General features: G+C 38.2%; 1 protein-coding gene across 1 annotated transcript; it reads right to left on the minus strand.

Moving 5' to 3' along the window:
- Window positions 1-1,735: 1,735 nt before the first annotated feature.
- SAMM50 (SAMM50 sorting and assembly machinery component) lies at window positions 1,736-16,955 on the minus strand. Its single transcript, XM_034063303.1, has 15 exons — window positions 16,834-16,955; window positions 14,529-14,639; window positions 13,295-13,396; window positions 12,390-12,477; window positions 11,177-11,283; window positions 9,151-9,281; window positions 8,859-8,946; window positions 8,164-8,292; window positions 7,399-7,470; window positions 6,423-6,509; window positions 5,490-5,560; window positions 4,678-4,745; window positions 3,731-3,877; window positions 2,721-2,862; window positions 1,736-1,931 (listed from the first exon to the last, which is right to left on the minus strand). The coding sequence occupies exons 1-15, from the start codon at window positions 16,852-16,854 to the stop codon at window positions 1,886-1,888; spliced, it is 1,410 nt and encodes a 469-aa protein (XP_033919194.1). The 5' UTR covers window positions 16,855-16,955; the 3' UTR covers window positions 1,736-1,885.
- Between the last annotated feature and the right edge of the window lie 239 nt (window positions 16,956-17,194).

A 17,194-nucleotide genomic window follows, 5' to 3' on the forward strand; every position in this document is an offset into this window, starting at 1 on the left:
ATATGTCAAAATGTAGATAGTGCTGGAGAAAAACTAGAAACATCTGTTGACATTCTTAACATAGTGCCATGTTTTATCTCATAACAACGACAAAACATCAGGAAGTATTTGTTAAACACAAATTTGCTACAGTAGCTGTTAGATACATACACTGAAAAAGGTTTTTCATATTAAACTTTGTTATTTGAATAGACCTGACTTCTGTCATTCCCACAGTTTTGTTTTGAACATCTGTGAGCCTTTACAAGAAGGATGTTTACCCAGGTGGAGCTCTGCAAAACTAGGCAGAAGTTTCTAGACTTTGTATTTTAGAAAGTGAGTTATCAACAGATTTAGTTACTGTACTACAGAAACATCAATATATACCAATGCTGAAGCAATGTATAAAACTGCTTTCTTTAAAGAGAGTGAGGTCGCAGTGCTAACTTGACTGGGAACAAGATATCATGGCAGTCCTCTTAGCATTCAGCAAAGTAACCTGCCAGTTATGTCCAAACCTGTGTCTTTACCACAGTTGAAGAAACCAGGTGTGTAATAGCTGGTGTATTTCTGTTCTACTCTTCCAGAATCTTCTTTGTATTATGATTTTAAATTTACCAACACTTAATAACAAAAAAATGTGAATTTAGTTGCAGGGAAAGCAGACTCTAGGTTCAGACTCCCTTAGGACTGACAACTTGGGATTAATACATATAAAAAAATTAGTATGTAACTACCTTCAAAGATAATTTTTGGGACTACTATTGAGTTAGTCTGACCTTATAGAAACTGGAATATACACCAGCTGATAAAGTAAGAGGTCACTTTTAAGTGTAATCAGCAACTAAAGAAGTCAGTAGATCAGCATGCCTCACACAAAATCAAAGAAGGCAATATCATGTGAACACGTATATACATCCCTTTGTGCAACTGCTTCAAAAGTATTTGTTCCAAAGACCCAAATCAATGGTTTTGCTGAGAGCATCAAAACACTCAAAACCACCGCAGAGTTGAGAACTCTGACTCTTTCAAAGCCATCCTTGAATTTTAGTATTTACTGTGCAAGACAGCCAACTTAAAATTTTACAGTATGCTATTCAGATTGTAGAAGGCATTTAAATATAGATGATTTACAACAGTGAAATAGGGTAGATTTAGATTAGATTTTAGGAAGAAGTTCTTTACTGTGAGGGTGCTGAAGCACTGACACAGGTTGCCCAGAAAAGCTGTGGCTGCCCCATCCTTGGCAGTGTTCAAGTCCAGGTTTGATGGGGTTTTGAGCAACCTGGTCTAGGGGAAGGTGTCCCTGCCTATAGCAGATGGTTTAACTAGATGATCCTTAAGGTCCCTTCAAACCCAAATCATTCTATGACTCTAAGATATTCAAATCAGAACATTTAAGTTCACTCACAACCATTACTTGTGTAAAATATTTTTTGATGAGTAACAAGAATTTTTTCAGGGTCATTTGCTCACAGAAGTTGATGATAGAGAAAAACTGTTTCCCCTCAACTTCCACTTTTAGCCATACTCACACTTGGTTTTCCCAACACTTGTGAGACTTGTGGCTGGAAGAGTGAAGAGTGTGCAGACCACTGACAACTATAATCATGTGAACTGTATCCAACAACCAATTCCTGACACAAATCTTTTAATATTTTAAGTAACAACTAATAATTAAAAGCTTTAACTTAAAGTAGCTAGAATCCTACAAACACTCTCCCATCTTTGATAAGAATCAGAAGTACAATGAACCTTTACAGCATAATTTTTTAATGCAGTTTCTTGTAGAGTGTGAGGTAAATCACTCAGATGTGTACTGTTTTTCAAAAGTATCAAGCTGTATTATAGTCTTGATTTCAGTTAGAGAGCACAATTTCATACACTGATGTAAAATGTTTCTGTATTATAGAAATCTGATTCCTGCTCCAAACTGAACACCATCACATATCCTGAAAAGAAACAAGTAATAAACAACGTAAGTGATATATAAGATACTGATGAAGTTAAAATAATTCTCCCTATCCCCAAATTTCCAAGGTTTTAAATCTTTGGAAAGTTATAATTCAAATTTTAGCTGACAAAGGCTTTTTAAAGTAAATGCTTTGCCACTGCATTAATCATATGGAGCATTTACATTTGCAAAATCAAGCCCGTAATTTTCAAATTGCTGTTATTAATTCACATTTCATATGAATGAGAAGCAAAACCATAATCCAACTCCCGTAACAAATACAGTTTCTCACATAGCTTTCACAGGTAACAGCAGGCCCCCTGAAGCTTTCTTATAGCTTGATGAAGGATAATTCATCGCTAACAAATTAATTTCTTCTCCCTTTCTCTTTATCTATAGTTAAACTTGTTTTCATCTTTCAAGCACACATTAAACTCGGTACTTATCCACTCATTTGTTTTCGGAAGACTTAAGAAAATACCGTGATCTGTTTGAGTGATCATTTCCCATTAAAAAAAATAAAACCTGCTGCACAGCTATTCATACATTTCAACAGCTGCCTTCAGTGATCTTTGAAACCTGAGAAACAGAGTCTTCAATCAAGAAGCACTGTGAAACCAGTATGAATATAGCAAGCAGAAGGAAGAGAATCAAGTGTTGAAATATCTCTAAACTGGCACAGAATAAACAAAATTAAAGGGCAGCAAGTCTCTCTGACAAAACTAGATATAAGTGCAGTAACCTTTAAAAACAGTTACTATTAAAGGATTTGGTGTAAAAAACAAACCTGTCACCAGACTGTACTCCCATGGGGAAACAGTAGTTAAGTTCTAATCTAGCGATGTTTCCAAGTCGGAGAACTATTCCAGCACCGTAAGACCATCGGATATACTCTGCCAGCTTCTGCAGGTGAGCTCTGGGACCATCGCCTAAAAGCAAAAGAGCAGGAGAACACGAATCAAGGTGGTCAGCAGCTAATTGGATTTTCAGAGCTCAAAGCCAGACTATTTAGGAGCACCACCTGCAGACTCAAAACTTATTTACCACCCACAACTCTCATGAACTCCAACTGTCTTGGACTCAAAACTACTAAGATTTTAGTTGGATTGCTGGTTGATCTTCATTTCCCACTATAGGGTACCTATCTGCATGAATATGGAAGTGAATACAAAAGACTTAAATGTCTTTAGTAGGTCTCTTATAATCAGTTAACCTGCTCTTCAATTGTGCATAAAGTGTCTCACTCCCACATAGATGCTGCTTCTCTTCCATCAAGTGAGGCAGTCATCAAATATCACTATACCCCCAAATTGATTAAAATGATATTGAAAAGTCATACACTGACACACTGAAATACATCTTGAAAAAAGTTGGGAATGGGAGAGGGAAAAAAAGTCACATCAGCTACTGCACCCTCACCTACACTCATGCCACCACTTTTTATTTTAGTTCATCCTAAGAAACATTAGAATCCCACTAGAACATCATCTTCCAGTCTCCCTCCAGAACAGTGTGTGATAGCAGGTGTTAATCAATTACATTAGTCTGAGAACATCAACTATTCACAGATATTACTGTTATCCTTCCAGCTCTCTTCCGTACAAGCTGTGCTTGAATTTATGCAAAGAGCTAAAAAAATTACTGGCAATCTGTCAAATATACAAGCTAATAGCAGTAGCTTTTTACAGGCACCAAAATATACACAGTAAACAAACTGCTTCTGTGTAGACACCAAAAAGCTCTCTTTTTTGCTTTCACATATATAGAAGAATTATACATAGTTCTACTGAGACTTACCATAGTTCAGATTGCAGAGGTTTCCAGCATTAAGGAAGAAATGTGTTCGGAAAAGGTCTCCAAACCCTCCCCTGCCTGGCCGGAAAGGGAGAGGGGTATACAGATGCAAGCCTCCAGCCCAGTAGGCTTCTCCTCCCAAGTAATCACCTGTTTTGGTAAAATGTTAGAGTAAAAGCATATACTGTAGGTTATATTCAAAGAACCAGTTATTAAAGTACAAGAACACATCCTTAAGTTGTTTTAGGTCACACTTCTACCCTTTCCAACTCTTGCTGTTCTCTTCTAGCTCTCTCCAACCTCACCATTATCAAATAAAGAAATTAGCACTACACAATTCTTTAAACCTTCCAAGTGAAAAGCCCTTTTTCTTCTCTCCCTCACCAGGACAGTCTGAGACATGCACCCACTTGTGTTTCATCAGAGACTACTCCTGAACACTGAAACACCACTGAAATACCTGCAATAGTTCTAAAAATGGGAAATTGATAAAATTAAACAATTAGCTTTAAAATATACTGAATACTGAATCCACTGATAACAGCAAGTCAATGGTAATAAAACTGAGGAAGTTCCTGGCTCTCAAAACAGATTACCTTTCCCCTAGGCTACCTGAATATAGACTGTAGCAAACAGATTTAATGTGGATGTTTCTATAACCATCTTTTGGGACACTTTTCAGCTTGAAGGTTGCCTACCAATTAAATTGACATACTGGAAATGTGCAAGTTGGAACACACAGTTGATTTATAAAATTAGCTAATGGCCTTACTAAGAACTACCGGGCTGTATTCCATTGTGAACTAATATAACAACACTGCTGAGATTCAAAATGCAGAATGGGAGCAATTATTTTTAAGCTATACAAAGCTTAAGGCCAGCATCTGACTCTTTGTTACACACTAATATTTACAGTATTGTCAGAGGAGTGGAATTTAAGCGTGTCAGACCTTCACTCTGGGGTCCGATGCTGTACATACTGAATCCACGCACGCTTGTTGGTCCACCCAGGTAAAACCTAGTGAATACAGTCAAATTCAATTTAAAGCTTCCCTTGAAAGCATGTCTTTGAAAATATCTAGCCAAAATTCTTACATTGCTTTTCACAGTTACAGGTAACTGTAAATGGTTTAGTAAAGTGTATTTAAAGAAACACAAGAAATTATATTTAAATTCTGATGCATTTGATAGAATTTTCAAAATAAATGGGAGTATTAATAATAAAAATAAGTCTTCCATCAGTTACAAAAATTAAAACAGAAGCATCCCCAGCACTGAATAAGAATCTGAATACTGATTCTGTCTGTTGTAATAATTTTGATAGAAATACTATAGTTAAGATCTATCATATGTGAAGTTGACATTCAATATTTAGTATTTATTGTAAACAAATTCAAGTCTAAATGACTTCTGCTAGAGATCTTTAAACACAGGTGTTAAGAAAGCAAAACTGCCTAAAAAGCCAACACTTACAATACAGCTTTACAGCTAAAGATACCTACAGTGTTACCTATGCCTGACAGAAAATTTTGTAGATGATAAGTATCATTTTGCAACCATAAATATTGGCAAGCAGAGCTACTACATACTACTCCAACATGAAAAGCAAAACCAACAGGTATGGCTTGAGCACTAACATGCAATTAAAGCTAACTAGAAATGTCTTATTCTCCTCAGAAACAGAACTACTATGGCTTTGCTCTTCTACTACGTTTTTCTATGTTACCTGTTGAAAGAAATTAAGAACCATCTAAAAACTTGCCTGTCAGCTATACTGGATGGCTTGTCTCCAATAGGTACTAGCATTCCACCCCAAAGTGATGCTGAAAAAGCCTTTGGAGAGAATAAGAAGTTGTTTATTAATACATGCTACTTAATTTTCCTAAAAACAGTATTAGTAAAATTTAATCTCTCTGTAACGGGCTGAGCTCCCCTAAGTCTGATAAAAACTAACAGATGATCATAGTGTATCCGTAGGTATCAACAGCAGCAATGGCATTTTCAGGGAACTCTTGATCACTACTGCCCTCTTTCGTTCAGGCAGCGCTACACCTTGAAAAAGTTTTGCATATGCAAAAGGCAGCTGCATGCCAAATCTACACTCATGAACAATGAGTGATATAAAATTATGTACACCACATGTACACACACTTCACTTCCATTCACAATGTAGGCACATTAGCAGTCATGGGTAAGAACAAGTCCTCTTTGCATAGCCATGAAGCCATTAAATTACTTCATAGGGGAATACACTGTCTTTCTCAGCTAAAGCTCAGCAAATAAATGTGAGATGGTTAGAAGTACACTCATCATGTAATGCCTTTTCTCCTATTCATAACCAGGTGAAAGAGACAGAACAAAGGCTGTCATCGGTTATGGAAAATCACTCTTTATAAAGATCACAAAGAACAGACATGCCCAACATTACTTCTGGAGGGAGACCAGTTCACATTGTTAACTGTCAGACTAGTCATTCTTTCCAAAATGCCCATTTCTCAAGTGACTGCACATGGCCAGAATGTCAGGTTAAAAATCAAAGAGTATTTCACTTTCAAAGAAACAAATCAACTTATTTACACCATCCATCTTTCACTTCCACAATCTTATCCATGGTAAAAAATCATCATAAGACACAGACTTAATAACTTCATTTACTAAATCAGATCAATCACTAAAATATCTTTAAAACAATTACCGAATCCCAGATAAGTTGCTTATTCAACTGAAATTCAAAATCCTCTTTTAGAAAGCTCACATCTCCACCTGTATAGCCAGCCAACTCCTGCAAAGACATAAGTTTATGAAAGTTGTAATGGATATTACATGTTTCTTCCTTCTAAAAGTTCATCATGTCTGCATCAGCACAAGTGGTGCTTTCTGTACAAGAAATACAAATACACTGGTATGGAGAGAAAACTGAATTTTGAACCAACAAAAAACCATACATGACTCTTAGAACAATGAACAGCATTTTTCTCCTCCATATATTAAGCCAAGGTATTGCTTGCTAAGTCATTCTTGTAAATGATGGCAAAACAGAACAGAGCTAGAAAATTCAACACTCAAAATCAGAACTCTTCCTGTATTTACCTAGACCTGAAAAGATTTCATATGCACTAAGGCAGCACTGAAGAAACAGCAAGCCTATTGCATTACACCAATGCAAGTTGAAAATAACAAGTGACTTGAATCAGTGTTAGAGGCAGCACCTAACAAATGGTATGTTAACAAAACCCTGAATTATGACCACCTTTTTCACTCAGGAACAGAATAGTTCCCCGATGCTTACAGAAACAGTAGTACTTCTACTTCCAGGGGCATTTCAAAGCAATCTGCTTCTAAAGCATTGCAGAAGCTAATGCTTCTGAAGTTGCAACTCATACACCAGAAAAGCCAGCTTTTCTAAAAGCTCTGAAAGTAACAAGAGTGAAAACCATTTTCTGTGCTAAAATGATACGTGTGTATGACTTTGAAAATCTGCCATCATAAAAACAGTTTCATGATTTTAAAAGGCACACATTATAAAAGCAAATACTGGTCATCACTGACTCCTGGTCAATTTATGGTTAATTTTAACTTTGTAGACATTTTTAACATGAACATCAATTAGGTGAAGACTTATTCAAATACACTTACAGATAAAATCCAATAATAATGTGATTTAATACTACCTGATTAATTTTCAGCAAAGCACCTCGTCTTGGCAAGATTGAGGAGTTCCGGGAATCAATTACCATGGCATGCTGAAAAGAATCAAAAAAGTATTTTCAGGTTCTCATATCTGCTGAATACCCCAGAGTGACTGTATTATTTTATTTGAAAAACTGTGCAAACAGCAGAAGATAACCACAGCTCCAGCTAAGGCTAGTGTAGCTCCATGGACTTGGGAACAATATAGCTACAGACTAATTTAGTTCTGAATTTAGAGGCCACACTAAATGTACACATTTATATCTTTTGGCCATGGTACACACAACAAACCTGGCAGGAACAATGTTCCAGTGTATATCACCAAGCCTATGACAGTAACCTGCAAATACTTTATTTCCTACAATTCATAACATACAAATTAAAGATGACAAGTGACCAAAAACTGCTATAGGAAAGACTATTTAGAAAGGGCACAGCAGCTCTAGGATGAGCAAATGTATTGATCCTGTCTTTACAAAAACAAGACAATTCTGTAAAAAAGAGACAGCAGGTGAGACAGAGGGAGGCCCTGAAGAAAGAACAAGCTGGCCTATGCAACAGTCAACTATGAAAATATGTTCTCTCTTCGGACCTCCTGGATGATTCTGCGTCAATGACCAAACACAGCAAGAGACGTCTGAAGTAAAACAGAACCTGCTAAGACAAAAAGCTCCTTTGATGTAATTTGTAACTATTGGATGACTCAAAATAACATGTTTTAAAAAAATATCAGGAAAAAGCCTTACAGAGAGAGAAGATTTAAGAGAGTGTCCACTTTCTTCTCGAACAGAAAAGGATGCTGTTCTAGCAAGGCAGCCAAGCTCTCTCCACACACCCTCCCACTTCAGTGTGTGATTGGTCTTCCAGATTGGAAACTACAAATAAAAAATTGAGTATGACATGAAAAACTGCTACAAAATGAAAATCATATTATCATAGAATAGTTAGAGTTGGAAATAAACATCTCCCTGAAAAATCTTTCTAACGAACGTTGTTTTATACGTAAGTATGCTTTTTCTCTTCATATCGCTAGAATCAGAGAGCAACCCATTTTCAGTGAGTTCCTGCACCAGCCAACAGTTTCTCCCAGTAGGTGCACATTACTTGCTCCATCCCAAATGAGAAATACCTCCAATTGGGCTGATATAGTGGGCTAAGCAGCCAGCCACCTCTCTGAAATGATACTTTCAAGATTTAAAACTTGGAGAAAAATTCACTGGTATTTTTATACAGCCAAAATAAAACTGAATTCTAACAAGACTAAGGTTTATTACCTCCACCATTTAAAAAATGTTGATCTCTTTCAAATAATGACAAGTTAGCCATATGCACAAGTGTTTCAATCATTAAAAAACTAAACTAAATATTTGCAAAAGCCAGCTGTGAATTGAATTACATGTAAAGGAAGCATGAGTTCCACAAACCCTTGTGCTACACTTACATTGAATTCTGTTGACATCCCTCTATCAGTTTCACGAAGAGAGCTCCAAGGGAATTGCCCAGTTACTTTGTACAGGTTAACTGAAAAGCTGAAACACAACATTATTGATAGGTTTGAAAGTGAAACTAAGTAGGTGGAATTTTCAATTCTCAAATAAACTTAAGAAACCAGCTCTGCCACATTAACAGATCCTCAGGAAATGAATATCCATTTAATTATTACTCAGTGAAAGATCTTACTGTATTATATTCCTTCAACTAAAAGAAAAGGTATTCAAAAATGTATCCCCTACTTTCTTTCAAAGTTTCCAGGCTTTGGTTTGAAGAGTGACAGGCCATACGAAGTTTCCTTTGTTCCATAGGAGAACTGGAAGGTTATCTTTTCTGCACGACCAAAGAGATTTGGGAACTTGAGACCAAGTACCTGTGGAAAATTAAAAACAAAACAGAACAACCCTCACATTTCATATAATTTGCAGTCATGCATCTTAATCATATGCTGAAGACAACCATATCTATGATGAGAATGAGAAAGACAATACAGTTGCAACTGAATGTGTTTTTTCTTTTAAATTAGATTTCTCTTTGTAGTGTTAGAAAAAGCCATCACAATAGCAGAAGTCACAGTTAATCATCCAATTTTTATTGCTGGCCAGTAGCGGCTGACTTAATCTGCATACTCACTGTACCATCAGTACAGCTATTATTTTGAGCACCATCTCCCAGCTAGTTTCAAAGCCCAGAAGAGTAAATCTTCGGCGTAAGCAGCTGCTCTACAAGTACAGACTTTTAGCTGATCATCAGGTAGGGTTCACTGAAACCACAGGAATAAGCCAATGGAAAATTATTTATACAGAGCCACTTTCCTGTATGTTTGTTTTGAGCAACAAGATACTTTTGCAATCAGTCCTGATAGCAGTACGACATTAGCATTACATTTCTCCAGAAACTAACTAAACACTTTTGCCTGTTCTGACACAAATTTCTTTGGCAGCTCTTGGTCCTTTGGCAGAAAGGACGGAGCAGGTTTCCTCCAAGAATGGACACTACCTGTGCTAGGACTGTTCTTGTGTGTTCTACTTTAAAAGTATGTAAAAAAGCTATAAAATGCTGATTGCCTTTGTTTAACAGGTATTGGAAACAAATCAGTCACCTGAACTTTGTGATGATGGCTACAATGCAATTATACAACTAACCAGAAATTTTAGTACAAAATGTTAGACCGATAGGCTTCAGATGAATTTAAGGGATTAGAATAAATGTAAAATCTATTCAACTTTTAAGGGAACAATCTCTGCTGCCAATACCAGCATCATGCCTTTGTATCATTCAAACATTTTGCTTCTCCACAACAAATTAAAATCAAATAAAAGCTGAGTACAAAAAGAGAAACCAAAGCAGCTTAAAGACTGTTTCCAAAGGCACTAGAACCAACACGGATTTCCTACTGGTTTCATTCAGACCACAATATCTGGACACTGCTCTTGGGAGAGGAACTGCATAAGCAGCTCTCAACTCACTGAATTCCTATTCATCTTGGGCTTGCAAAACAGCATCACCCGAGTTGTGCAGTATTTTATCCATGTTAAAAATATCCCTAAGAAGAAAAGGATGAGTCCCTTGATCTGGCTTATTTACCAGCCCCAGGCACAGCTGCACTGTGCACGTAAGACAGAAAGGGTGCAGGAACGAGCACCTGAGAGCATGATGTACTTAACACCAGCACTTATGTTAACAAGACATTAATAGAAAACGGTACAGCTGTTACTTTTTGTGTCAGCTGATGAATGTTTTTCACACAAGATTTTAATCTGATCCATCCTGAACTGAATCAAATGGAAACAAGTTCCACAATTTATATGGTTCTGGAAAGCCTTGCATTTTGCAGCCCAGACTAACTGGTACTGGGGTAAAATAGTAAAACCCAGGAACAATTTCTAAGTTAAATATAAAGCATTTCAACTGAGAAGAAAAACACTCTAAGCAGATCCCACAGAAACAAGATGCCAAACTCCTTACGAACCTCTCCACTAGATAAAGCATCTTAAATACTATAAAAAACAATTTACTTAATTTCAAGAATTAAAATATTAACATACTGAGTTGGAAGCTACAACATTCTTCCTTAGCTCAAAATAGGCTTTTGCTTAATGAAAGCCTGACTAATACAAAGACTCTTTAAAGACAAAGGTCTGGCAAAGCCTTAGTAAAGCTGGATCAAGAAAATAATGTGGCTTTGATCCCCAAATTCCTTGCTAGGTTTGAAACAAGAAAGAAGAATATCAAAAGGAATTAATAATTATTTGAAATAATCCATACCATACTGCCTTCATTGTTGCCAACCATAGTGTTATAGCTTCCGGTTACTCTCCTCAATTCTGTTACCTCAAAGGTTACATCTAAACCATTTGGAAGGGCATCATCTCCTACATAAACAAATAAAAGAACAAAGAAATCTATGTTGTGTCCAAAAAGCTACTATAACACCTCGCAGACATAAGAGGCCTTGAATTATCTGAAAACTGGTTGAATTGAATGATAATGTAAGTCCACATTACAAAAAAAACGCTTGAGAAAAAGATGTCTTTTGAATATGAGTGCAGAATTTGGTTCAACTGCAGCATGACTAGCTTTAATTATCAAAACATTAGTTTAATTATGAAACAGTAACATTTGTTTTTTACCTACCCACTAAAAAAAAGATGTATATAAATTCTTACATTAAAATAATCAGAAATTAAAGTGGTCCTGACATAGCAAGAAGAACATCATCACTAGGGCAGAGCTCCCAGCATTCTGTAGTAAAGTGCTGAACAGCAGAGGCTGCCCAGTAGCCTCAGGGCTGTGGCTTCAGCAGCTGTTTGAAAACACAGCTGTCAAGGGCACCTAATTCTACTTGAAGTAAATGTGACAGCCACCAGTGGGACTGCTCTGCATTTCCTTCTCAATAACACAACTTTCCTTTGCTGAAGAGAACAGCAACAAGTTTGAAAACCAACCCCCAGTCCACAAATGCAAACTGAGACTTACTTTGAAACCTGCACACATTCAGCTGTCCCACCTATACTAGAAGCCAGTTTTTAATCACAAGCACTGATACAATTACTAGCATTTCCTCAAGCACCAGGAATGTGCTGATATAATATCAGTTATGTGATGTGTAATACATGAAAGTACAAAACACATTTTCAAGCTTTTCTTCAAGTGTCCCTCTGATACTTTGTATGAAGGAATATGTACTGTAATTATTATAGTGCTGGAAAGTCTCACTTTTGCATGTATACAAGTGCTATTTATATATACACACACATATCTACAGACACATACACTTGTATATATAGCACACCTATGTGTACATCTAAAATTTATAAAGGTATATGAGAGAGTAATTTTTTTACACAGAAAAGTCCAACCTATTATACAGGAAAATATACATTATAGGTATGCATGTGCGTATATATATATACATATATATATATAGGTCTACACTTGCATGATTTAAAAAAGTGAGGATTAAGGAGGCAATACATACCTTGACAGGTATCAATCAGAACATCCACCTGTCTAAAGATTCCTAGACGAAGCAACTTTTCACGAGCTTCATGCGATTTCCTCATCACCTACAGGATTAAGTAAGTAGCTTAGTCACAGAACCATAGAGTCATAGAATACTTTGGTTTGGAAGGGACCTCCAAAGATCCCCTGGTCCATTTGAGTCTTTCAGGCTACCAAAACCCAACTAGGATAAAGAAGTTAAAATGCAAATAAGTCATACAATATTCACAGATTTTGTATAGAAACACAAGTATGCACCTTCAAAAATGGATCACAAACACTTTAACACTTCAGTCTGTAAAGAAATAAATAAAACACAGTGCATTCAGCTCATTGACTACCTTTTGATAAGTCTGCTTCCTAATTGTTTTAAATATTTAAACCTATTATTCAATTAAGTTTCAGTAGTTAAAATTTACACACCTATTTATGGGGCCTATGCTTTAGGCAAACACCTCAAACATCTTATCTGTTTACATTTAGATCAATTTACAGGTCTAATTGCCAGCCATACTCCAGAAAGAATCACCACTTATGATTGCAAGGGCATACAGCCTAACTCTCACTTTGATTCATTGTGGAGACTGGCATCAGTTATCTGTGCCAAGCTACAATAACTTACCTTAAAGAAGTTAACTGAAAGTGTCATCCACCCAATTAGCGAGTACCCTTTGACATCTCAAAACATCTTTGAGCTGAATACATCAGAAAATATAGTACCTGCCAGTTTTTTATATTTAAGTTTAGGTTCCGTATCACAAGATCATAATCATCACAAAACTTGATAAAGTTGCCTCGTATTTGAAAGGAGTAGCCCAAAGCAGGAAAAAGGAAATCTTACTCTGTATTTTTAAACAGTAGGTCTGTTACTACAGTACTTACATCAATGAGATTTTTAGCCTTGAAAACATCTGCGATTTCATACATGATAATGTCATCTTTGGTCCTCCCAAGTCCATCGAAGTGCACATGCTGAACCACCACCTAAACAGAACAGATGTTTAAACACAAGTGCTGAATTTGCATCTAACAGTATCAGAATCACCAGTGCACAAAACAGTATCACTGTCCAACTGAAAAATCCTGAAGATTCTTAGGTTCTTACTGTTGACCTACATTATCGGAAATCAGTGTTCCGGAAAGTTGTTCTCTTAACTCAGAAATTAAAGAAAACAGAGCTCTAATACCAGAGCTGATACTGGTCATATCAGAAGAGACAGTAACATATTGTAGCTTCTGGGATTTTAGTTGTAAGTGTTGTATGGACAAATAAGTCACTGCAGAAATCACATCGAGATACTAAGTCGTGTAAAACAAAACCTGTATTTTGTTGTCGTTAGCTATTTCTCGTATCAGCCACACATAAGCAAAAAGAAAAACAAACCTACTAGCCATACTCACTACTACAGTGTATTAGAAATAGAGGGGCAAGTGTAACAAACAACAATCTGCAAATGCTTCATGTGTTCACACATAATAAAACAGCAGGAGAGCCACCTAGCATTACTGCAAATTGCTTTAAGAAAACCCTATCAGAATATATACATAATGACCTCAATATAATCCAGATGTTACTGCACAGCTTCTAGAAAGGATGACTGAATACCACAAGAGAAAGGAAAATCCTAATAAAACCTAAAATATTGCATGGTATCTCAGCCATCCGCCATGACTAAACATATAATGGGCAGACAGACATGATCTTACAAGTCAAATGTTAAAAAAACCAAATGTTACCATCCTCTGCTGAAGTTAGTGTTTTGCTTAGCAACATAATTCATGTGGTGGTGTTTTACCCTAACTTGGCTAATACTACACTCTAGCAGATTAAGGACAGTTGCTTGGTTTTCTCCCAGGCAGTGATGTCTTATAAGAGAGGGGAAAGCAGCATCTGGAGGCAGGTCTACTAGCTCAGAGCTGAATTTAGCAACTCTTGTGGTAGGTTAAAAGAGTTAAAAAACACAGGAACTAGACAACATCAGATTCAACTCACAGTACTAGATTTAATTCTTTCACATCTAACACCAAAGTTTAGAAAGTTCACTTGGGAAAAACAAGCAAGGAGCCATGACATTTATTTTAAGAGAAAAAATCCAGATCTTTTTCATGTACTTACATCTTTGTTTTCAAGAATTTCCTGCTTGGGCTCAGGTTCAACTTCAACCAGTTCAGCTTCCTCTCCCAAAGCACCAAAGTCTGGGCCACCCATTGGAAGAGGCTCCAAACTCTGAAAGCATAAAACTGCATTTAATACGGCACACTGATTTGTGAATTATGCTTTTTGCAAAAGAAAAAAAATACAGTTCTTGACACTGTGCTCACCAGATTCTAAGGGAAAAAGCAAAAGGGAAGTACTAAAATGAGGGGAATTACCAGCACACTTGTTACCTACTTGCTTTCTACATCTTTTAATGAAAGCTGTGAATAGCTTCCATGTTGAATCATTTCTCTAACGTACTCTGCACTCATCCAAAAAACACGCCTTACTATTAAGACATGCTTCCTGTTCTAAAGTTGAATTCTACCTTCTTAAAATAAAAAAATCTAAAAAAATCAGTGTTATTACTTATTTTGGGTTTTTGAGAGGGAGAGAAATGTGAACAACTTTTTAAAAAGGGTGTCTACATTTTGTTACTCTTTAATATATTTCTACAAATCTATATTTTAATGTTTCTTTTAAAAATAACCTTCCAAGTAATGCTTAAGAACTTCAGGCCTTATGAATTAGAGGTGAAAAGTTTAATTAATGTTTTTCAGCATAGTGGAGCTTCATTTCCTATACCTTAAAGAGTCCTAAAATAACACTTATCAGAAGATAACAGATTCAAGCATGAGAGAATAGCGGGTTACCTGCAAAAGCAGAGGTCAGGACAGGATAACTCAGTAAATCTACTTTTAGTCTTAAGTCACTAATACAGTATTTGCCGCATTATTTCTGGATAGCTGTTTTGCTGGAATAGGAAATTGCTGTTACATATCAGAATCCAGCTAAACGAAGACAGAATCCTCTCTCACTCCCAGCAATTTTCAGGCAAGCATGAGACACTCCACATCCACACAATATTGTGTATCAGTTTATACTACGGATGGATACAAAACCAAGAATACAAGGAAAAAAAACTGAAACAGAAATTAAATTAGGCTTGGTAATGAGATACTATAGAGCCCTAACGGCTCCCAGCAGCTGTTCCTCAGTCTAACTAAGAACTACAGAGAAACCTGCTGGTTTTCAAAAGGCTTTTGAAGAGGTGTTAGTCTAGCTAGATTCTTGAGGAATCATATATTCTTAGCCCCCAAATAAGTCAGTCACTCATTAATCACACCTGAATTATCCACAATTTTTTGCCCTGTGGTTGCTTTAAGGGGAAAATAGTTCAAACTCAAATAGTTCAAATAGTTCAAAGTCAAATGCACAAGGACTTGACGTTTGCCCTGTGATTCTGCTTTACAGTGTCCAGCACCACCAGCCTTTTCAGTGGTATTCTTACAGCTTGACTTTCCCATACCCTGTCTCACACAGCTCTTACGCCTTTCCGTACAGCAGACTGCTCAGGAGTGGACTGCTTATCTGGAACATCCCGAGATGCTTCTCTAAGGAAGCCTTGAGGCATGGACAGTTCATTGCCTTCCTGAAGTATTTCAGAACCTATGTATCTGTATCTGAAATTATTTTCTGACAACTAAGAGAGACTTTTTCCTGTTACCATTATAGCCACTACTTCTTGTTTGACCACAACACTTGAATATTTATATTCCTTTTTAAAGTAATGCTATATAGAGATTCAAGCATCTGCTCACTAAGGCCTCCAACTGCTCTGGATGTGTGAGACATGTTTCTGTAAGGAATGCTGCAGTTTACCAGGGAAGTGCAAACCTCCCACCTCCACTCTCACCGCACGGGCTGCACGTGTAGCACAGTTCCTCCTTCGTAGTTCGTTTTGGGGGGTTGTTCCTTTTAATATTTTCATTCATGCAGCCTTGCTCTTGCCAACCCCAGCGGCAAGGTCAACCCCGACAGCCGTCAGGGAGGAAGGGAAGACCCGGGGAGGGAAGGAGTTTCCGATCACCGAGACGGTGGCAGCGACGGGGACTCTCTCCTTTCTCCTACCCCTTACCCCTTTCCCTATGTCCTCCCCTCATCCCTGGCAGCACGGCAGTCACGGGCCCGGCTGCCCACAGAGGAGCTGGGCAGGGGGCCCGGGGTGCCGCCGCAAGGGCCTGCAGGGAGGCCCTGAGGCACGGCCCGGCAGGGTGCCCAGACCCTGCTGCCAGTCCCATCCCCGACCCGAGCTGCACCCGGCGGGGAAGGGCGGCTGGGGCTTGTCCCTGCCCGGGCCCGTCCCGAAGGTCGAGGCGCAGAGAGCACGACCCGCGGCCGCTGCAATGCCCCGCTGTGGGCCCGTCCCCTGCCCGCTGCTTACCCGTGCGTGCACGGTGCCCATGGCGGCCAACGGGAGGCGGCAGGCGAGGACAGCGAAGATGGGCGGCGGGCACCGCGGGCGATCAAGGCCGCAACACGGGGGCGGCCATGACAGGGAGCCCCGCCCCGGCTCCCATTGGGAGAAGGGGCAGGAAGAGGCGGGGCGGAGCTGGTGCTGCCGGGACACTTCCGCCCGGGAGGGGCAGGGATCTGGGGAAGTGACAGTGGTAAATCAGTGTCGTGGTGTAGGTGCATCCCTGTGTGGTACCAGTAAGTGATGCTGTCCGCTGGAGGTGGGTCTGAGAGGCAACGCGACAGGAACTGCTGTGGCAGCAAGTACTGGAGCAGCGCGGTCACCTAAG

This window comes from Melopsittacus undulatus, chromosome 5 (genome assembly GCF_012275295.1).
Source record: "Melopsittacus undulatus isolate bMelUnd1 chromosome 5, bMelUnd1.mat.Z, whole genome shotgun sequence".
Classification (NCBI taxonomy): domain Eukaryota; kingdom Metazoa; phylum Chordata; class Aves; order Psittaciformes; family Psittaculidae; genus Melopsittacus; species Melopsittacus undulatus.